Source organism: Globicephala melas, chromosome X (genome assembly GCF_963455315.2).
Source record: "Globicephala melas chromosome X, mGloMel1.2, whole genome shotgun sequence".
Classification (NCBI taxonomy): Eukaryota; Metazoa; Chordata; class Mammalia; order Artiodactyla; family Delphinidae; genus Globicephala; species Globicephala melas.
This window is the reverse complement of record NC_083335.1, coordinates 90,469,003-90,492,496: the sequence shown is the minus strand read 5'-3', so window position 1 is coordinate 90,492,496 and position 23,494 is coordinate 90,469,003. Positions and strand designations below refer to the sequence as shown.

Genomic DNA, 23,494 nt, shown 5'->3' with positions numbered 1-23,494 from the left:
CATGCAGTTCTCGATTAAATCAGGAGGGAAAAAGTTATAATCAAAAAATATTTAGGGCTTCCCTGGTGGCGCAGTGGTTGAGAGTCCACCTGCCAATGCAGGGGACACGGGTTCGTGCCCGGGTCCAGGAAGATCCCACATGCCGCGGAGCAGCTGGGCCCGTGCGTCCAGAGCCTGTGCTCCGCAACGGGAGAGGCCACAACAGTGAGAGGCCCACGTACCGAAAAAAAAAAAAATTACACTGCCTTTTATATTTACATATGTAGTTACCTTTACTGTGCTCTTTTACTTCTCACGGTTTTAGTTACTATCTAGTGTTTTCTTTTTAGCCTTAAGAACTACATTTACTATTTCTTGTAGGGCAGGTTTGCTAGTGATGAATTTTCTCAGTTTTGTTTATCTGGAAATGTCTTAATGTATCCTTCATTTTTGAGGTATGGTTTTGCCAGATATAGAATTCTTGGTAGACAATCTTTTTCTTTCATCATTTTGAATATGGTATTTCATGTTTCCTGGACATGATGGTTTCTGATGAGAAATCACTGTTAATCTTATTGAGGATACCTTGTACATGATGAATTGCTTCTCTCTTGCTCTTTTCAAGATACTCTCACTGTTGCTTTTGACAGTTAGATTATGATGTATCTTTGAGTTTATCGTACTTAGAATTTGTTGAGCGTCTTGGATGTGTTGGTTTATGTTTTTCATAAGATTCGGGAAATGTGGGGCCATTATTTCTTCAGATATTCCTTCTTTCCCTTTCTCTTCTCTCTTTCTGAGACTTCAGTTATGTATATCTTGATATGCTTGCTTTTTCACCTGTTAATGAGCCATACTTCGTTTCTTTGCATTACTCATAATTTTTTGTTGAAAACTAGATGTTTTAAGTAATGTGCCAACTCTGTAAATAAGAATCTCCCCTCCTCCAGGGTTTGTTGTTACCGTTGCTGGGTTTTTGTTGTTGTTCTTGTTCTTGTTCTTATTCTTGTTATCATTGTTCCCCGTTCATTTGTTTACTGACTTTTCGGAACTAATTCTGGAAAGTCTGTATCCTTTGTTGTATGTGGCCACTATCTCTGCTTGGTTAGCTTAGTCCTTGCTCAGAAGCTCTGTGTATGTGTTGTTCCAGGGTTTTGAAAAAGCTGATTTTGACAACGTTTGCCAGTTTCCCCTTTGTTTTTATAGAGATGAGCATTATCAAAGGCCCTTACTCCTCCAATTTTGCTAACATCTGCTATCTGGGATTTTTTGAATGAGATATTCTTGGAGACTATGCAAACTGGAACCCAATCTATATTCTTTCTAGAAGACAACTTAATATGCTAAAATAAAAACCACCATTTTTGAACTTTTTAAATTAAGCCATAAAGAATTGAGTCCTTTCAAGATATCAGAACTCCTGTCAATTCAGTTTCCAATTCTGTACGTCTTACATTCCTTAAATTTCCCTATTAACAATTTGCTTGAATTAATTTTGATACTTATTTTTAAAACGAAAAAGTCAACTTTAAATTAGTGGCTCAGCAGAGTAAGAGATAAAATGTCCATTAATTAAAGGTTTTAAGATAATAATCAAGGAATTTCATTAATGGAGGCTGTGTATTTAAGGATGAAAATATCCTCCAATCCTAACAGAAATTCACCTAGCTTTCATTTAATAGAAACTTCTTATTCACGTCACATTCATAAGAGTCAACTTCACTGTTTCATATATGTGAAAGGATAAATTCTTAACCATTTAGGAATAATATGCCTTTTTAGGAATCTAATAAAAACTGTAGACTCTTTTTCTGGAAAATGAACATATATACATAATTCTGCTTACAATTTAAGGGTTTCTTGGATACTCTGTAGCCTATAAGAACCGCTATTGAACAAAAAAATATGATTTTGATGAGAAAACAGAGAACAGATATTCAAATAATTACAACGTCTGACCTTCAATAGAGCAATCAATGACAATGTAAAATATTAAAACATATATAAGTGGTCTTTACTATACATTTTTCATTTCAAAAGCTAATTTTTAAATTATATATTTAGAATTTATTACATATTTTTTCTTATAAAAATAATATTAGAAACAATGGTTGGGACTATTAAACTGCAAGTTTCTTAAGAATAGGTGCTCTTGGGCTTCCCTGGTGGCGCAGTGGTTGAGAGTCCGCCTGCCGATGCAGGGGACGTGGGTTCGCGCCCCGGTCTGGGAGGATCCCACATGCCGCGGAGCGGCTGGGCCCGTGAGCCACGGCCACTGGGCCTGCGCATCCGGAGCCTGTGCTCCGCGACGGGAGAGGCCACAGCAGTGAGAGGCTCGCGTACCGAAAAAAAAAAAAAAAAAAAAAAAAAGAATAGGTGCTCTTAAAATAGATAACTAATAAGGACCTACTGTATAGCACAGGGAACTCTTCTCAATACTCTGTAATGACCTATATGGGAAAAGAATCTAAACTATGTATAGGTATAACTGATACACTTTGCTTTTTGCAGAAACTAATGCAGCAGTGTAAATCACCTATACTCTAATAAAAATTTTTTAAAAATAGGTGCTCTTTTTACTTGTCTTTGTATCATAATGACCTATCCAAATAAATAGCATACTTTAGTTTCCCAGATGACACTCCACGAAACCTATTTTATTCAATAATGTATTTGAATACAAATGTACTAACAAGAAAAAATACTGACGCAATGACAAACATTAAATAAATCAAAATGACAAAAATAAAATAAAAAAGAAAACATAAAGAATAAAATAGATTTTAAATTATCTGTTGCTTGAGAGACAGGCTTAATTAGAAGAGAATATAGGGAATTCCCTGGTGGTACAGTGATTAAAACTCTGTGCTCCCAATGCAGGGGGCCCAGGTTCGACTGCTGGTCAGGGAACTAGATCCCACATGCATGCTGCAACTAAGAGTTCACATGCCACAACAAAGGAGCCCCCATGCTGCAACTAAGGAGCCGGCAAGCCACAACTAAGGAGCCCGTGTGCCGCAACTAAGGAGCCCATGTGCTGCAACCAAGAAGACAGTGAGCTGCAACTAAGGAGCCCTCAAGCCACAACTAAGGAGCCCACCTGCCGCAACTAAGACCCAGCGCAACCAAATAAATTAATTTTAAAAAAAGAAGAGAATATAATGGTAAATATAGATATTTCTAGGTACTTCTGTTTAAACTTATAGATTCCTTTTTATTGTACTTCAAATTTCACTTCAAAATATGTTTCTTCTTAATACGACATCTCCTACCCTTAGCCATGAATAAGGTCATTTTTGGACACTAACCATTTGTACATGCACTGGAAGGGCAAATGTTTTGGAAAAATGTTGAAAGAAGTTGGGGATGGAGGATACTGTTCAAAGAGGTTTTATAATATAAAATAACATTATTTATTATATATCTTATAATAAAATGTGTGCAAGTTAAAGTAAGCTAGTGTGAAAATAAGCAATAGTGTGTATAGGAACTCCACTGCAAGTTTTTCTTCAAAAGGAAAAATAGTTGTGGTAGGGTGGAGATGAAATTTTTATTCTGTTTCTTAACCACTGCGAGTATCATTGTGCTAAAGAAGATGGGAAAACTACATTTTGGTGCCATAAATATAAAGGAACAATTGCACATTTTCATTTGAATAACATCAAACCCTTATCAAAACCAGATAAAGTCATGAGTAATATGCAGAATTCAACTGGATATCATTTAATATCTATAGGTTGTGACCCTACCATATAAGATTAATGAAATGCCCTAGCCTTGTCTTCAGAATAGGACTTGAAGACATTTACATACTCAAAGCAATGCCAAAGCGACAAATGAGTGAACTTCAGAAGACTTAACCTCAGAGACATGGATGGTATGCCAACCCCATCTTTTTAAGTTTGGTGTTTGACTCCCTGGCTACGTGACAATAAATGAGATCCAGCCTGGCAGTCTGGGTCTATAGCTACAGAGATTCCTTGCTGAAGAAATCTGTCAATAAAGAACCTCAGCCAAGGGCTTCTCTGATGGTGCAATGGTTAAGAATCCTCCTGCCAATGCAGGGGACACGGGCTCGAGCCCTGGTCCGGCAAGATCCCACATGCCGCAGAGCAACTATGCCTGTGCGCCACAACTACTGAAGCCCGCATGCCTAGAACCCATGCTCCACAACAAGAGAAGCCAACACAATGAGAAGTCCACGCACCGCAACGAAGAGTAGCCCCCACTCTAGTAGCCACAACTAGAGAAAGTCCACGCGCAGCAACAAAGACCCAACTCAGCCATAAATAAATAAATTTCTTTTTTTTAAAAAAAAGAAAGAACCTCAGATAACTGAGAAAGTAATTAACTGTCTCCATAAAAAATGTCTTTAGTCTGTAGATTCAGAATTAGGTATACTGATAAACAAAATCAACATAATATAGGTATACTGAGTAATTGATTTAGACTTGTGATTTTAAACTGAAATCTTACTAAATTCATCAACAGTATCAAAACATTTAAGAGAAATAAAGATTCAACACATCTATATGTTTAATGAACTAGGTTTATACAAAATTACCTAAGTACTCAGAAAGCTTTTTGTTAAAATTAGTTGACAACTGAGGTACAGAAAATCAAATACAGTATATTAAACTTAAATGCAGTTAAAAAGTTTTAGCAAACATAATATAGTGGTGAAACCTGATTAGAAGTGAATTTTAAATTCTGCTAAATTTATAAAATAATTTGTATTCAAAAGTAATAATAGCCAATTCCAAAATATGAAACCGTAAGATATAAAATCCCTAAATCTTACCTTAAGAATTGAAAGATTAAAGCACTAAAAAAAAATCAGTTATTGATTCTTTGTAACAACTTCTATGAATCTTCTACATTCAGTATATGGATAATAATAATTTAGAAGGTTTCAAAAAAGTATTTAAAAGTAATGATCCTGAAAAAGGATCTGCAGGAATAGATTAACTTGGAACTCACAGTATCTGGGCTTCTACTTCTTAAAGTAAGATAACTGGATAAAATATAAATAGGCTACTCTGCCTTAGCTTTTCCAATTTAAACTATTAACTGCATTGCTCTTGGGATTAAGAAGGAAAGGACTTAAGAAGGATATGTCTTTTACTGGACTGTGAAAAAGTCTGAAGACAGAAGACAGGCTAATTAGAAACGTTAAAATAATAATTGTGCCATCTGAAGTGCGACCATATGTGAATCATGGCTACATGGAACTATGGCTTAAAACAGCAAAAAACAAACAAAAAAACTTTTAAAATGCTTCTGTACTGTTTATAAATATTTATACATAAATATGATTAGCCATATCAATGTCTTGGAACAAAATTTTGAGTCCTGCAAGTCCTAGCAGTACTGATCTTTCATTTACACATATACACCATAAGTGACTTAAGCAATATGTGATATATTAGTCTTTTAGTTCTATTAGATCACAATCCTAAGGGTAGTAAGTTATGGACTTGAAGGGAACTCATCTTAGTTTCTTTTGAATCTGCAATGATTATATTTGTGCCATTATTTCCCTTCTCACCCTTCCCATCCCATGTTCTATACTATAGGACTACAAGTTAGATCCTAAAAAATATATTTTCAGATTTTACTTCCTTTCTATTCAAAAAACATAGGCCAACAGCAATCCTAGATGACTTCATAACACTGTTAAATCAAATCTAGCTATCTTTCAAATACTATGTTCTAGAAATCTGACAAACTAGAATGGAATTTAAACTGTCTCCACCCACTTCCCACTGCATTACACCCTCTGCTTCCCCACCCCCAGATGAAGGTTAAGTTGATAGATGGATTGGAAATGAAATAAAGCCAGACATCAAATAACTTACTTGAAATCCATCTCTTACCTTCTGTACTTAACCCTGGACTTGATGTGAACTTGGCTACATCAACAATTTTTACAGCAAATTGTTGCCCAGTTTCTCTGTTGATGCATCGTCGTACAACACTGAAGGGACCCCTAAAAAAAAAAAATCCAAGTTTAATTTGTTGATTTTAAGTTTCTATTTCTCTTCAACAGTTTATTCATATTTCATTGTCTACTATAGCCATAGCTTTCAAAATAGAATTTAATATAGTTTTGAACACATTTTTCTATAATTCATGAGGTAATTATTTATTTGAAGTTGATAACCCAGAAAAATAAGAAACAAATTTACTTTCAAAATCACTTTTAAAAATCTGAGATAGTGTTCTTATATTCAAGGCAAATAATCTCTGTAATTTTCTCTACATAGTATCAGCATCTTAAACAAAATAATAGTTCACAGTGGTAGTGTATACAACTTTTACCTTTTGAACCAGAAACTTAAATCATTCTCTCATCTTAGCCATCACTTATCTAATCTTCACTAACAAGTCCTACTGAGTTTATTTCAAATATCTCTTAATCCTGTCCACTTCTCTGCATGACTCATTCCGTAGTCTAAACCACTACCAGTTTCTACTAGGACCACTGAAAACTTGTTTCTCCCATTCATTCTTGAAGTGATGTTTTAAAGATGAAAATCTGATATTATGTTTCTGCTTAAAATCCCAGAGAGAAGGTATTTGCAACACGTATTTAGTCAAGAACCAAAATACATAACTAATTCTTAAATAAGAAAATATACTACAAGGAAATCTGCGCAGAAGACTTAAATAGACACTTCACAAAGAGAAAGCCCTACATGATTTAGTTTCCAACAACCTCTACAGTCTCACGTGAAGTCACAGGGAAATCCTTCATCCTCCCCAAACTTCAAATTAGCATTACTCTCAACTGCCATAGGAAAGGAAGTAATTTCTACTAGCAAAACCAGTGGTCCAGTCACTTTCTTACCCAGTCCTCTCCTCAATTGAAATTGGTGGCTCTCAATATTGACCATACAGTTGAATCAACTGTAATGACTGATAAAATAACAATGCCTGGTCCCAGGCATTAAAAACACACACACTCTGTTCCTTGTGATTAATAGTTATCAAATAAGTATCTGAACTAAAGATAATCCAACATGCTTGAATCAACTATTGATTAATGTAGAATGCAATCGCAATACACTGTAGTATTTTATTTGAAGGCTAGTATGGTTTAAGTTATTAAATACACTCACATGTACGTGTATACACGTATGGATTTCCCCCCTCCTCAGGAAACAAAACACTCTCATTGGTTTTTACAGGTAGAAACAGTACACCTGGATGCATGTGATCAATCAGAAGACAGAGAAAAGTTCTTCATTTACAGTAGGACACTTATGATACTTTTGCCTTAAAGTGTAAGTTTGTCTTTATTCTTTCAGAGGACAGGCAAACGAATATAATCTAACCTAGACTTAAACATTTCTCTGAGATCATATGAATCAGTTGATTTCATCCCACTATCAATCATCAGGACATCAGTTACACTACAGTTTCAAGTCCCTCTCTTCAAGCAACCTAACAAAGCTAAACTGGAAGGAAAAGAAATGGTAATAGTGTACCTTTCAGAACTCTATAGGAAAAGGACCTTTTTGATAATCACTCAAAACTGTTCAAAGACTTTTCTCTGTGAGAAGACATATAACAATGTGAGTCAGGACTCCCACAAATGTTTTCATTCTCAATCTGGATGTCTTACTTGTGATTACTTATCCTGACAATAGCAAGTAATTTCAGGAAATGTTTAGCGTAATTGGTTTTTGTACACACATTAAACCCTTGGGACTCTATTTATATATACATTTGTGTAGTATGCTTCAATTCACTACACCTTTTGGATACTTTCCAAGATCTGTATGTGGGATCATTTTTGGTCAAGAGTCAATTCTTTAGTTCTTCCTGTTTGAACAAAGGTGAGGAAGAAAACATAGCTTCTCCCCCAACCCTTTTAGTAATAGTAGAATGAAGAAAGCTAGGAAGAATCAAGAAAAAAGGGAATACTGATACAAAAAAAACACACCAAAAACGTGTTTAAGTCTGTGAATGAAAAAAAGGAACCAAATCCTTGGTTCTTTAGGCTACTTTTATAATGTGAGGCAAAGAAAATGAGTTTATCTCTGAACTGTTGATGACATGAAGATAGGTCACGAGTAAAGAGTTTCAAAGATCTGTCTCTCAGTGACATCCAGGGGGTTAGAAAAGGTGAACCATTTAGTACACTAAAAAGACACTGAAAAATCTTTTAACTTTTTTTGGGATTTAATCCATCAACTGGAAACTCAGTGGAAACTGAAAAAAATTTGAATGAGTATATAGTGTCTATAATTTTAGCAGGACTTGATTATATTTATTTCATCAAAACGCTAAAAAGACACAGGATATAAGAAAATCTGGCTTGTTTTCCCATCTTAAAATGGGGAGGAGAGTGTAATAAAATGTATGTTAAAACTTCTGTATTACACTTATTAGTTATACTTGAATGACAGTTTAAGGAACAGCAAAAATTCAGGAGGCCTAGGTTTCAGTCTGGCCTAAACTCTTTTTGAATCTTAAAATTTCATCCTTAAATTTTTAGTCTATAGTACAGTCGATTCTTGAATAATTATGGGGGGTGGGGGGAATACTGACAGAGGTAGTTGTAAGCCATCATTATAAACTACTATCTTTCTCATATTTCCACTAATTCTGGCCAGGGTATTAATCAAACTGGAATGATAAGATAATTGATGGCATTTCAGATTTGATAAAATCTATATTCTTTATCCAATTCTTTAAGAATACTGAATATTGATTGGGATTGTGGCACAAGGTTCTACTCAAGGCAGCTGGCTGCTTTCAGAATACTAAGTTTTAAAGTAAAAGGTCAATTAAACTAGAATATGTTACAATTGAATATTTGCTATTACTTCCCTAAGGTTTTGAAAAGAATGTAGCTGTGTCTCTATGCAGACACACGATAATCTCCTCTAGCTTTCATTACTGTGAAGAAAGGTCATGTCTAGGAATTGAACCATTATGATACCAAAAGTAAATACAGTTGGCCCTCTGTATCTGCAGGTTCCACATCTGTTGATTCAGCCAACCATGGATTGAAAATATATGAAAAAAAATTCTAGAAAGTTCCAAAAAGCAAAACTTGAATTTGCACTGGTAACTATTTGCAAAGCATTTACAATGTATTAGGTATTGTAAGTAATCTAGAGATGATTTGAAGTATATGGGGCATATGTGTGGGTTATATGCAAATAATATGCTATTTTATATAAGGAACTTGAGCATCCATGGATTTTGGTATTGGCGGGGATCCTATAACCAATCCCCTGCAAATACCAAGGGACAACTGCATGTCAAAAGTGACTAGAATTGAACAAAATTATGCTAGAATACAGTATAATATGTTGGTCTCCAGGATAATAGGATAGATTTAGCAAATGCATCTAAATTAACTTTTCTCCCTGAACCCATTAAAATGAGAGAAAAGGGGCTAAAGAAAATGTCTTAAAGGACTGGGAGAATGAGAGAATACAATAGTAATTAATAATCAAATTTTGAAAGCAAGAAAGCAGATGGAGTAATGGTAACTGGCTTAGCATTCATAGAAACGCCAAATTGCAAGGAGAAAATAAGAAAAGTTCAGAACCAAACTCATTTACACTACAAAATTCTCAGGAAGCAACTGAACTGGCAGCACCAGATAACTGAGAAAGAGAGGGTGGGGCTAAACTAACAAGGTTTGAGTGAAATCTATTAGAGAAGCAGTTAAGAGTCTTAGATCCTCCTCCTCTACTCCATGCCACCAGGTAACTACTCTGCCTCATCCTCACAGAGGTCCATTATCTGGAGAGGGTAAAACACAGGGTCTTAGAACTGGGGACAGAAGGCAGTTGAAGAAGTGGATACTACATGAAAAGCAAGGGGTTTATGTGATCACACACAAACTGAATGTAGACAGCCCATCCCCATTTCCCATTAACAGAGGGGAATGTTAGAAGCTAGATCTTTACCCTTCAGGCAGGAAAGGTAAGATTTTCTATTGAATATGTGACCAGCCCAGAAGGAAAGACTAAAAATAATGACGTTTTATTGTTCAAACCACTCAACCAGATCACCTTCCTTGAAATTCAAAGTCAACAAGTTCTTCCACAAGTTCAGAGTTTTCAATCAGCTTTCCAAGCTCGGCATTGTTGGCATTTTGGGCTGAATAGTTCTTTGTTGTGCAAGGAAGTCCTGTGCATTGTAGGGCGCCTAACAGCGTCTCCAGCCTCTACCTGGAGATGACAGTAGCACCCCCTCAGCCAGTTTTGCCAAGCAAAAATGTCTCTAAACGTTGTCAAATGTCCCTCAAGAACCACTGCTCTATTCCTAATCATAAGTAGATAACCAACCTCCCAAAACATCTGGAGAAGAGTCTAATTTGGAAGACAGAGATCGAAACAGAAAGAGCAACTTAGAGGAAACATACTAAACAAGAAAAAAACTTCCAACTACCATTAATGTCCTTGGAAAGATACTATAACTATGAAACAAAACCAGAACTTTCAGAAGACAAAATGAGGGCTCTTGAAAACTAAATATATGAAGAAATTTAAAACTCAATAGAAGGCCTGGCAGATAAAGTTGAGGAAATTTCCCAGAAAGTAGAACCAAAAGAACAAAGAAAATGGAGGGGAGGAACTCAATCCAAGAACATTTCCCAGACCTTAAATCCTAAATTGTCCAAATTAAAAGGAGCCACCAAGGGGAAAAGCAAAAAATAACATACAAGAGAACTCCCGTAAGGTCATCACCTGATTTCTCAGCATAAACTCTGCAAGCCAGAAGGGAGCAACACCATATATTTAAAATGATAAAAGGGAAGAACTTACAACCAAGAATACTTCACCCAGCAAATCTCTCAGATTTTTTTTTCACATCTTTATTGGAGTATAATTGCTTTACAATGTTGTATTAGTTTCTGCTGTATAACAACGTGAATCAGCTATATGTATACATCAAAAACTTTAGAGAATTCAGCACCACCAAACCAGCTTTGGAAAAATTGCTAAAGGAACTTCTCCAAGCAGAAAAGAAAAGGCCACTACTAGAAACAAGAAAATTACAAATGGAAAAGTTCCCCAGTAAAGGCAAACATAAAGTAAAGGTAGGAAATCATCTACATACAAATATGATATAAAACCCAGCAACTGTAAGAAGAGGAGAACACAAATGCAGGATATTGGAAATGCATTTGAAATTAAAAGACTAGCAACTTAAAACAATCTTGTGTATATACAGACTGCTATATCAAAACTCATGGTAACTGCAAACCAAAAATCTACAATAGACACACAGAAAAAAGAAAAACGAATCCAAACACAAAACTAATGTTAGTCATCAAATCACAAGACAAGAGAACAAATGAGGAAGGGAAGAAAAAAGACCTACAAAAACAAATCCAAAACAATTAAGAAAATGGCAATAGGAACATACATATCAATAAATACCTTAAAGGTAAATGGATTAAATGCTCCAACCAAACGACACAGACTGGCTGAATGGATACAAAAACAAAACCCATATATATGCTGTCTACAAGAGACCTACTTCAGATCTAGGGACACATACAGACTGAAAGTAAGGGGATGGAAAAAGGTATTCCATACAAATAGAAATCACAAGAAACCTGGAATAACACTACTCATATCAGACAAAATCGACTTTAAAATAAAGACTATTACAAGAGACAAACAAGGACACTACATAATGATCAAGGAATCAATCCAAGAAGAAGATATAAAAATTGTAAATATATATGCAGCCAACAGAGGAGCACCCCAATATACAAAGCAAATACTAACAGCCATAAAGGGAGAAATTGACAGTAACACAATAATAGTGGGGGACTTTAACACCCCACTTTCATCAATGGACAGATCATCCAGACAGAAGATCAACAAGGAAACACAGACCTTAAATGAAACAGTAGACCAGATGAACTTAATTGATATTTATAGAGCATTCCATCCAAAAGCAGCAGAATACACATTCTTCTCAAGTGCACAGGGAACACTCCCCAGGACTGACCACATGCTGGGCCACAAGGCGAGCCCCAGTAAATTTAAGAAAACTGAAACCATATGAAGCATCCTTTCCAATCACAACACTATGAGATTAGAAATAAACTATAAGAACAAAACTATAAAAAACACAAACAAGTGGAGGCTAAACAATATGCTACTAAACAACCATGGATCACTGAACAAATCAAAGAGGAAATCAAAAAATACCTAGAGACAAATGAAAATGAAAGCACAACGATCCAAAACCTATGGGATGCAGCAAAAGCAGTCCTAAGAGGGAACTTTATAGCAATACAATCTTACCTCAGGAAACAAGAAAAATCTCAAATAAACAACCTAACCTTACACCTAAAGCAACTAGAGAAAGAAGAACAAGTAAAACCTAAAGTTAGTAGAAGGAAAGAAATCATAAAGATCAGAGCAGAAATAAATGAAATAGAGACAAAGAAAACAACAGCAAAGGTCAATGAAACTAAAAGTTGGTTCTTTGAAAAGATAAACAAAATTGATAAACCTTTAGCCAGACTCATCAAAAAAAAAAAAAGGAGAGGACTCAAATCAATAAGATTAGAAATGAAAAAGGAGAAGTTACAACTGACACCACAGAAATACAAAAGATCATGAGACTACTACAAGCAACTGTATGCCAATAAAATGGACAACCTGTAAGAAATGGACAAATTCTTAGAAAGGTACAGTCTCACAAGACTGAACCAGGAAGAAACAGAAAATATGAACAGACCAATCACCAGTAATGAAGTTGAAACCATGATTTAAAAACTCCTAACAAACAAAAGTCCGGGACCAGATGAATTCACAGGTGAATTCTATCAAACATTTGATAGAGGGATAGAGTTAACACCTATCCCTCTGAAACTATTCCAAAAAATTGAAAAAGGAAGGAATACTCCCAAACTCATTCTATGAGGTCACCATCACCCTGATACCAAAACCAGACAAAAATAACACACAAAAAGAAAATTACAGGCCAATATCACTGATGAACATAGATGCAAAAATCCTCAACAAAATATTAGCAGTCCAAATCCAACAATACGTTAAAAGGATCATACACCATGATAAAGTGGGATTTATCCGAGGGATACAAGAATTTTTCAATATCCACAAATCAAACAGTGGGATACACCACATCAACAAATTGAAGAATAAAAACCACATTATCATCTCAACAGATGCAGAAAAAGCATTTGACAAAATTCAGCACCCATTTACAATAAAAACTCTCCAGAAAGTGGGCATAGAGGGAACATACCTCAACATAATAAAGACTGTGTATGACTAACCTACAGCTAACATCATACTCAACGATAAAAAGCTGAAAGCATTTCCTCTAAGACCAGGAACAAGACAAGGATGTCCACTCTTGCCACTTCTATTCAACACAGTTTTGGAAGTCCTAGCTACGGAAATCTAGAGAAGACAATGAAATAAAAGGAATCCAAATTGGAAAAGAAGAAGTAAAATTGTCACTGTTTGCAGATGACATGACACTATACATAGAAAATCCTAAAGACGCTACCAGGAAACTACTACAGCGTATCGGCGAATCTGGTAAACTTGCAGGATACAAAATTAATACACAGAAATCCCTTGCATTCCTATACACTAACAATGAAAGATCAGAAAGAGAAATTAAGAAAACAATCCCATTTACCATCACATCAAAAAGAATAAAATACTTAGGAATAAACCTACCTAAGGAGACAAAAGAACTGTACTCTGAGAACTATAAGACAGTGATGAAAGAAATCAAAGACGACACAAACAGATGGAGAGATATACCACATTCGTGGATTGGAAGAATCAATATTGTCAAAATGACTATACTATCCAAGGCAATGTACAGATTCAATGTAATTCCTATCAATGCATTGATAAGAAAACCAGACAAAAAGCAGAGCTGGAGGAATCAGGCTCCCTGACTTCAGACTATACTACAAAGCTACAGTCATCAAAACAGTATGGCACTGGCACAAAAACAGAAATATAGATTAATGGAACAGGATAGAAAGCCCAGAAATAAATCCACGTACATATGGTCAATTAATCTACAACAAAGGAAGCAAGACTATACAATGGAGGAAAGACTGTTTCTTCAATAAATGATGCTGGGAAAACTGGACAGCCACATGTGAAAAAATGAAATTAGATCATTCTTTAACACCATACACAAAAGTAAACTCAAAATGGATTAAAGGCCTAAATGTAAGACCAGATGCTATAAAACTCTTCGAGGAAAACAGAGGCAGAACACTCTGGCATAAATCACAGCAACATCTTTTCTGAAGTGTCCTAGAGTAATGGAAATAAAAACAAAAATAAACAAATGGGACCTAATTAAACTCAAAAGCTTTTGCACAGAAAAGGAAACCATAAACAAAACGAAAAGACAGCCCACAGAATGGGAGAAAATATTTGCAAACAATGCAACCAACAAAGGATTAGTCTCCAAAATTTACGAACCGCTATTGCGGCTCAATATTAAAAAAACAAACAACCCAATCAAAACATGGGCAAAAGACCTAAATAGGCATTTCTCCAAAGAAGACATACAGATGGCCAAGAGGCACATGAAAAGATGCTGAACATTGCTAATTATTAGAGAAATGCAAATCAAAACTACAATGAGGTATCACCTCACACCAGGCCGAATGGCCATCATTAAAAAATCTACAAACAATAAATTCTGGAGAGGGTGTGGAGAAAAGGGAACCCTCTTGCACTGTTGGTGGGAATCTAAACTGGTACAGCCACTATGGAGAACAGTATGGAGGTTCCTTAAGAAACTAAAATTAGAGCTACCATATGATCCAGCAATCCCACTCCCAGGCATATACTCAGAGAAAACCATGGTTCGAAAGGATACATGCACCCCAGTGTTCACTGCAGCACTGTTTACAATAGCCAAGACATGGAAGCAACCTAAATATCCATCAACAGATGAATGGATAAAGAAGATGTGGTATATTTATATGATGGAATACTACTCAGCCATAAAAAAGAATGAAATAATGCCATTTGCAGCAACATGGATGGACCTGGAGATTATCATACTAAGTGAAGTAAGTCAGACAAAGACAAATATCATATGATATTGCTTATATGCGGAATCTAAAAATATATATACAAATGAACTTATTTATAAAACAGAAATGGACTCACAGACATAGAGAACGAACTTATGGTTACCGGGGGGAAGTGGGGGTAGGGATAGACTGGGAGTTTGGGATTTACATGTAAACAGTGCTGTGTTTATAATAGGTAACCAACAAGGACCTACTCTATGGCATAGGGAACTCTGCTCAATATTCTGTAACAACCTACATGGGAAAAGAATTTGAAAAAGAATAGATACATGTATATTTATAACTGAATCACTTTGCTGTACACCTGAAACTAACACAACATTGTTAATCAACTATACCCCAATATAAAATAAAAATTTTAAAGAAAAGCACCCATGAAGTACTCAGCAAAATAGATAAGACACATGTCCACACATGCCACTGTGAAATTTAAGAACCCTATGGGCTACAAAACGTTCAGATTTCCAGCAGTAGGGGTAAGGGTGCTCAAGGAGGGGAGGATGATATAGTTCACACACAATGGATCAGGCACTGCAATGGCTTCTGATCTCTCAATGGCAACACTAGAAGCAATGAGACATTAGAGCGACACCTTCAGAATCATGAAGGAAAAATATTTCTAACCTTTAAAGTCTACATTGAGTCAGAAAAATCAATAATAAAAAAACATTTTCAGACATGAAAAAGCTCAATACATTACTTGCAATGCATACTTCCTGAAGAAATTATTGTAGGATGTGTTTGCTAGAACAAGAGAGTATACTAGTAAAAAAGGACGCCAAGGGACAGCAAACAGGAGATTCAACGCAAGAATACAAGAGAGTGAGATCTCAGGCTGCCAGCTAAACATTGAGCAGAGGTTAACTAGAGAGCCATCAAAGATTCCCAATGCCACTGATCAGCTCTTTAACTTGAAAACAGAAGAACCACGTAATCTGGGGCCAGGTTCCTCTGTTTTGCTTTTTCTGACCAGGGGCTGATGAGATTCCTGCTCCTCTCTGCTGCCTCGATCAGCAGAGGACTCTCATTTCAGTCCACAGCAGTGTTCTCAGGAATAACTGAGCGGGAGTCAGCCTCGGCGAGCTGAAAAGCAGGAAATGCAGAGCAGTGCATGCCCCGTGACCGCACTCCTGCTGGATGTTCAGTACCCAGCGCTGCACTATAGCACGGATGTCCTGCCTGTGAAGAGCTCCATGTTCTGGGATTTACTTGGGATTTTGCCAACGGACTTGCCAGCAAGGGCTCCTATATGCTCTCAGGTATCTGAAGCCAGACTGTGAACAAAAGGTTCTGTTCAGCTTCTCTTCATCTGAGTCTTCACACAATAGTGGTATTATTGCCCTTTCCTTACACAGCTAAGTTTGTGCTTGCTACTCAGTTTTTAATGAATAAACAATATACTGTTTAGGGATATATACATAGATGGTAAAGCTATAAAGAAAACCAAAAGGAATCATTAGTATAAAAGCCAGGATAGTGGTTATGGGGAGAAGGAGATTGTGACTGGGAAGGAGCACACAGTGGCTTTTAAAAGTACTAGTAATATTCTATTCTTAACTTGGATGATGGATTCACTTCATTAGTATTCTTTAAAATACACACACTCGCGTGCACACACATAAACTTTATGCACTCCTCCACAAATATATTTCCCAGGTAAAAATAACATTTTTAACAGCTGAGGGTACATCCCTAAGATCTTGCTAATCAAAAGAGGTCCTGGGCTTCCCTGGTGGTGCAGTGGTTGAGAATCCGCCTGCTGATGCAGGGGACACAGGTTCGTGCCCCGGTCCTGGAAGATCCCACATGCCGCGGAGCGGCTAGGCCCGTGAGCCATGGCTGCTGAGCCTGTGCGTCCGGAGCCTGTGCTCCGCAACGGGAGAGGCCACAACAGTGAGAGGCCCGCGTACCGCCAAAAAAAAAAGAAGAGAGAGGTCTTAATTTTTAAAATATCTGTACAATACAAATTATTTTAAGTGACTTGATATATATAAATGAAGAAAAACTATGTTTACATTCTCAAACATAAAGTCAGTATCGATTATGTTCATTGTAATTCTACATCTAATTGAACTAAATTTAATATACATTAAGTTGTTACATGTAAATTTTGGAGTGACATCTATAATGTAAAGTTCTCACCCTGTGAGAGGTTTACAGAAAAAAACTTACATCGTATATGAGGAAACCTTCAATAAATGAGGTGAACTTCCTGTCCATATCACAGGCCTAGAAGCTTCATCACATTTATAATGAATTGCACAATGTACTACAATAGATGTAGGACACCGTGAAGAACAACAACCAATTAACCAAAGGGAAGATAAGGGTGGGGGAAATGAAGACCAAAAACAAATTCATACACACACACACACACACACACACACACACACAAACATACATACATACAACATAGTTGACATACAGTAAATACTCATTATTTGCAGATTAAGTATTTGTTAAGTCACTTACTAAAATTTATTTGTAACCCAAAGTCAATATTCACAGCCCTTTCACAGTCATTCACGGACACATGCATAGCAGTGAAACTTTCGAGTCACCTGACACGTTACCAGCTGAGGTTGAACAAGGTGATGCTCTGCCTTCTTGTTTCAGCTCTCACTGTAAGCAAGTGTCCTTTTTGCCATTTAATTAGTGCATTTTGTGTTTTTTGTTGGTGATTTCACTGTTTATAATGGCCCCGAAGTGTACTGCCGAAGTACTCTCTTGTGTTTCTAAGTTCAAGAAGGCTGTGGCATGTCTTATGGAGAAAATACACTTTGGGTAAGCTTCATTCAGGCATAAATTATAGGGCTATTGGTCATGAGTTCAATGTTAATGAATCAAGTATACATATGAAATAAGGTGTCTTTAAACAGGTTATGTATTGATTAGTTGAAGAAAACATGACCAGAGGCTCACAGGAACCTAACCCCGCATCTCACCTAGGAGAAATGATTCAGTATTTACTCATTCAGTGTTCATGGCAACTTTTTAGAACATAACTACCACAAATAATGAGCATCGACTGTGTGTGTGCATAATACACACATATGTATGTGCATTTATGTAATATATATGCAATATTATGTTACATGCATTGGCTGGCCAAAAAGTTCATTCAGGTTTTTCCGTAACCCAAACAAACTTTTTGGCCAACCCAATATTTATATTAGAAGATAAACTCAATGAGTGTCCGGTATATATTAGGCCCTCATGAAATATTTGGTGAATGATATATCAAAAACAAACTAGGAATGAACAAACCACTGAAAAACTTATATCACAGAATTTTACATAAACATATACAATTTTGAGAAATCATGGTACTTCTAGGTATTTTTCCACTCATTTACTAAATCTGCATCTTGCTACTACTGTCTGTACAGTCTGATGTTAAAAACTGAGGAAAGTAGATGGTGGGTAGGCAAAAAGAAAACAAAGCAAAAATATAATAGTAATGATGACAATATTAGCAGTAAGAACATAATACTGAAAATGACACTCTATAGACACATAAATGTATATAAGAATGACACCTAATAGAGATAACTATGGTCCTTTTCCTCTTATTTCAACACTGTTGGTTTAGTCATTACCACTAAAGAAGAGCTTATCATTCCATCTATAAATCCTTTCCTTGTCTTCCTGTTTCTTTGTGGTAGTGAAAGGGGAACAGAAATGTTGTTCTGAAACTTTTTTTCTCTTTAATACTTCTGGTACCCACTCTCACCACCAACATATACACTTTCATAAACACACCAAATTGAGTTACTTTAGGTATAGTGACTAAACCAAAGGAAAAAGTCTGCCTAATCATAGCTACTGCTAAAGAAACACACATAGAGTGGGAAATTATTAAAATCAAAGTCTCAGGAACTGTTGCCTAAATGTTAACAATTAAAGACCTGACAAAGGAATTAAGCTCAGTACAGTTCAGATCATTCCTTGAAAATAGAAAGGGCAGGCTTATTTGAAAAAGTTGGCAATGGATCTCCAAAATGCTAACAGAACAAATTTGGCTCAACTGTCAAAGATGAGTAATTCATAGTGTTAAGACTAGCATTTACTAAGTTGGAACCTATATTGGCATAATTAGTACTTCTGTCAAACCTTGACAGTTCAGTGACAAATTTAGTAGGCCTTGCTTTAGATTTTATATAGCACATCATCCTCTGGTCTGAGTCTACGTATGCTACATTCACCGTTTACTACTTTTATGCAAGGACTTCAGGGCATACATAGCAGTCTCTGCGGATCTAGAAGTTCTGGGAAATCTGATTGGTATATGTGCGTGTGTAGGTGTGTTTGAAGGGCTGGGGTTAGTTAGAGCCAAGGTAGAGGGATATGGACTCTAGGTCTTTGTTAGTTCGTATATGATGGAGCATGTATCAAGGAGAGTTGCTGAGAGAGGAGAAAAAAATATTTTTGTAACAGATAAGAAACAGGGGAAAAGGGACATAGACATAAGAAGAAGGAAATGAAAAAGAAAACACATAAAGGACTGTAAGATAAACATATCCCAAAGTAAGAACTCTGACTTGGTTGTACATGTTTCGGCCTTTTTAGCTCAATATGTAAAGAACTTTCACAAATAGATACTGAAGCAGTAACATTAAAAAACTTCTATTGATACTTGCACATTTTATCTCATTAATTTACCTCATTTTCCCTAATGGAAATAAGACCCAAAAAATACAAAGAACAAACAAAAAAAGATTAATAAAGCAATTCTTACCCTCAAGACACTCCCAATCTAATAGATTGCTATGGGTATATGTGCATAATTTCAGTATGTTACAGAACAAAGTATTGAAACAGTATAATACAAAGATTTATTATCTGTGGATAGGAAGGTGGTCAGAGAAGGCCTCTGAGACAGGGACACTTAGGAGGGCTTAGAAAGGTGAAAAAGAGCTTTTTTTCAGGCCAACAAGGATAAAGGGAAAATTCTAGAAATAAGTAGTAGCATGTGCAACAGCCTGGAGCCAAGTCAAAGCATGGCGTGCGATGGATACTAAAAGCTGTTTGGTATTGCTGGCATGAAAAACTGGAGGGTGAGAAGTGGCTGGAAAAGGAGAAGGGCATCAGAGATCACTGTGACAGAAGAATGGAAGATAGGTTGAGGAGTGAGTGTGGGCCAGTCAGAAAGTTATTACATTAGCCTAAGCATAACAAGATAAAGACCTAAACCAATGCCTCAGTAGAGGCAACTGAGAGAGACTTAAAATAAATTGACCAGACAACGTAGTGAAGGATTAGCTAGGGGATGGTTGGGGGTTGGTTGAAAGAATGACGTACAGATTTCTGGCAAAAGTTACAGGGTAAATAATGATACCACCAAATGAAAGTGACTACTATAAGAGAAAGAACTGGTAGAAGAAGAAAGAAGCTGAGAAAGAAAGGAGACACATGACTGTGTTTTGAAAATACCAATTTCAGAAATAGTGATTTCCATGGACCAAGGCAAAGATATAGAGAGCACAATTAGATAGGAGTATAAAGTTCAAGGAAGGGGTCAACATGTAGATGATGAAGGTAACATCAACTACCATTTGCAACATACCATGTGCCAAGCATGCTGCTGAGAACTTTATATAGATTCTCTCACTTATTATAATTTATTTATCATTATTTATCATAATAGCGAATATACTGTTAGCCCCCATTTTATAGATTAGGAAACTGAGGCTAAGCCAGGTTGTCTATGCCAAACAGTTAGTGAATGGTAAAGTCAGGACTGAAGCCTAGACATACCAAACTCTAAAATCTAAGTTCTCATCTCTATACTCCCTAGGAAGCATGAGCGAACAGGAGCCATTGATGTAAATGAGAATACAGACCAAAAAGGACAGAAGACCGAACCCCAGAAAACATGGACATATCCCCCAATTCCTCCCCAAGGAATTACTGGAAACACCCCCACAGAAAGACTACAAGAAGCCCAGAAAGAAAAAAGAAGTGCAAGTTCTTAGAACATATTATCTTGCAGAAGTACAGCCATGAAGACCAAATGCTTAGAAGGGTCTGCCCCAGACATGAACACAGTTCTCCCATTCTTCTCAAGGCTGGTACAAGAAAAGTGTAATTTTCACTTTTAAATTAAGAGCTATACATTCACATTTTGCTATTTTCTAAATGTGGGACTATATATCAAAAAATGGCCCAATGAAAATATTTAATAGAGAAACAACTTTTTGGAAACATGCGCCTGACCTTTTCTCCTAGCGTTCATGAACTTAATTACTTATAATTCGTACAGGTGGTCATTTTTATCCACAGGTTCTGCATCTGTAGATCCAAACAACTGCAGATCGAAAATATTTGGTGGAAAAAAAAAAACCTCCAGCAAGTTCCAAAAAGCAAAACTTAAATCTGCTGCACACCAGCAACTATTTACATAGCATTTACATTGTATTAGGTATTTTAAGTAAACTAGAGATGATTTAAAGTATATGAGAGGGGGCTTCCCTGGTGGCGCAGTGGTTGAGAGTCCGCCTGCCGATGCAGGGGACACGGGTTCGTGCCCCGGTCCGGGAGGATCCCACATGCCGCGGAGCGGCTGGGCCCGTGAGCCATGGCCGCTGAGCCTGCACGTCTGGAGCCTGTGCTCCGCAACGGGAGAGGCCACAACAGTGAGAGGCCCGCGTACCACAAAAAAAAAAAAAAAAAAAGTTAGTAAAAGAAATTGCAAAGCCGGCAATACTCCTTTCTCTATTATTCATTTTAGTTGCATCAGGATTATGCAAAATTTATATAGTAGCATAGAAACAAAAATGTAACTAACACTCTAAATTGGGGTTTCCCAAATTGAAGTCTTGTGAAATCCTTAAAGAATATAAGTTTCTCTGTCAAGTAAGTTTGGTAAACACCATATACAATACCTACCCTCCACCCCCACCCCATATTCACATTACATATTAGCAGCCAAGTCTTGCAGTTAGGAAACAAGCATCTCTCTCCTCTACCATACTCTAACCACATCATCCATGTAGCACCTATTAATCATTAGTGTTCCCTGAACAACACTTTAGATATGACGATCTAAATTTTAATATTTATAATAACAAACAATACAAATTATGATGTAAATATGAATCACTCAGATTTTAAACAACTTTTTTTCGGAAATAAATATTCTTTTCCTCAAACATGGCATATAAGTGGTTTAAATTCTTACAAAGAGGAGGGTAATTCAACTGTTTGCTTAGTAAAGGATGGAAAACATTTAACTATGCAATTTAAATGTCTATTCATTAATACCCCCAAAAGTAATTTACTTTTTACAAATGTTAATATAAGCATATTCAGCAGGCAATAATGCAACCTCTGGTCTTTTAACCAAAAAACAAGTTAACAAAAAGGCAAAGCATACAAAGGGAATAAGCATTTACACCCAATTACTCAGCTCAGTGCAGGGCAGCAGAAAATAGGTTTTGAATTATAACTGTAGTAATCAGTTTCTAGGTCTAAAGAAGTAAAGTAGATGACCTGGAAATCAACTGCTTTGGGGGAAAGAAATAAGAGTATAAAATAAGTGGATATAACTGTTTGTGTAAGACAGTAAAATTAAATATCCAAAGAGTTAAGGAATTTTTCAAGTTAGGTAAGGAACCGAAGTCCCTGCATGTTACAAAGAGTACGCAAGTTAGTAATGCTCAATGTTAATCAGTTTCCCAAGGATGGATCAACCTTTCAGAGCTCATAAAAGGACTTCCTTTTCACCAATAAGGCACACAATATACTGGGCATGGGGGATAAAAAGAGAAAGGGCCATCGTATCCTGAAACATGTTTGAAACTAAACTCCTGATCTCCCCTCTTGCTATCACATTTGAAGGCCAGCTCCATATTTCCTTCCAGTTGCTTAGCCAAAAATTATGGTGCCAATCTTGATCCCTTTATTTCTTTCACATTCCAAATCCAATTCATTAGGAAATGCTCCTGGTTCTACTTTGCTGAGATCTTCTATCTTTCCATTTGTTTCAAGAAAATGTGTAACCAATTCCTAGAGCAATTTTATGATAGCTGAATTAAAACCATCATGAGATAATTCCAATATCTGATTCAACTCACTATTGGCCTCAGTTGAATGTCTTCTCTCATTCAAATTGTGTTTTTTCTGGTACTTAGGTATGACGAGTGGTTTTCAACTGTATCCTGGATATTCTGGTCATTGTTGTTAGGAGATGCTTGATCACAGATCTATTTTTACAGGCAGTTGCCCTGTTTAGGTTTAGTGTATACGTCCTAGACTAATTTTGTGGGCTTTAGTTCCAATGACAGTTTAGTTTTCTGAGCCCTTACAATGCTACTTTGATCTGCTTCATTCTTCTGGTGCTGTTGGGGGCTCCCAGTCAATCCCTGCTGATGCCATCTGCAGGAAAAAAAAGGCGCTTTCCAGGGCCAGTTGCTACCCCAC

The 23,494-nt window shown here is 36.4% G+C and overlaps 1 protein-coding gene across 13 annotated transcripts in view; it reads right to left on the bottom strand.

Annotated features, from left to right (window-relative positions):
• CASK (calcium/calmodulin dependent serine protein kinase) overlaps positions 1 to 23,494 on the bottom strand; it is a 391,035-nt gene that overhangs the window by 310,910 nt on the left and 56,631 nt on the right. For 8 of the 13 annotated variants that reach the window (XM_060292134.1, XM_060292135.1, XM_060292137.1 and 5 more), the window contains exon 2: positions 5,856 to 5,968. In XM_060292134.1, the coding sequence (XP_060148117.1) occupies positions 5,856 to 5,968 (113 nt within the window). Of the gene's footprint in view, positions 1 to 5,837; positions 5,969 to 23,494 lie in introns of all 13 variants that reach the window. The other 5 variants (XM_030834960.2, XM_060292132.2, XM_060292133.1 and 2 more) reach the window with 1 other exon arrangement.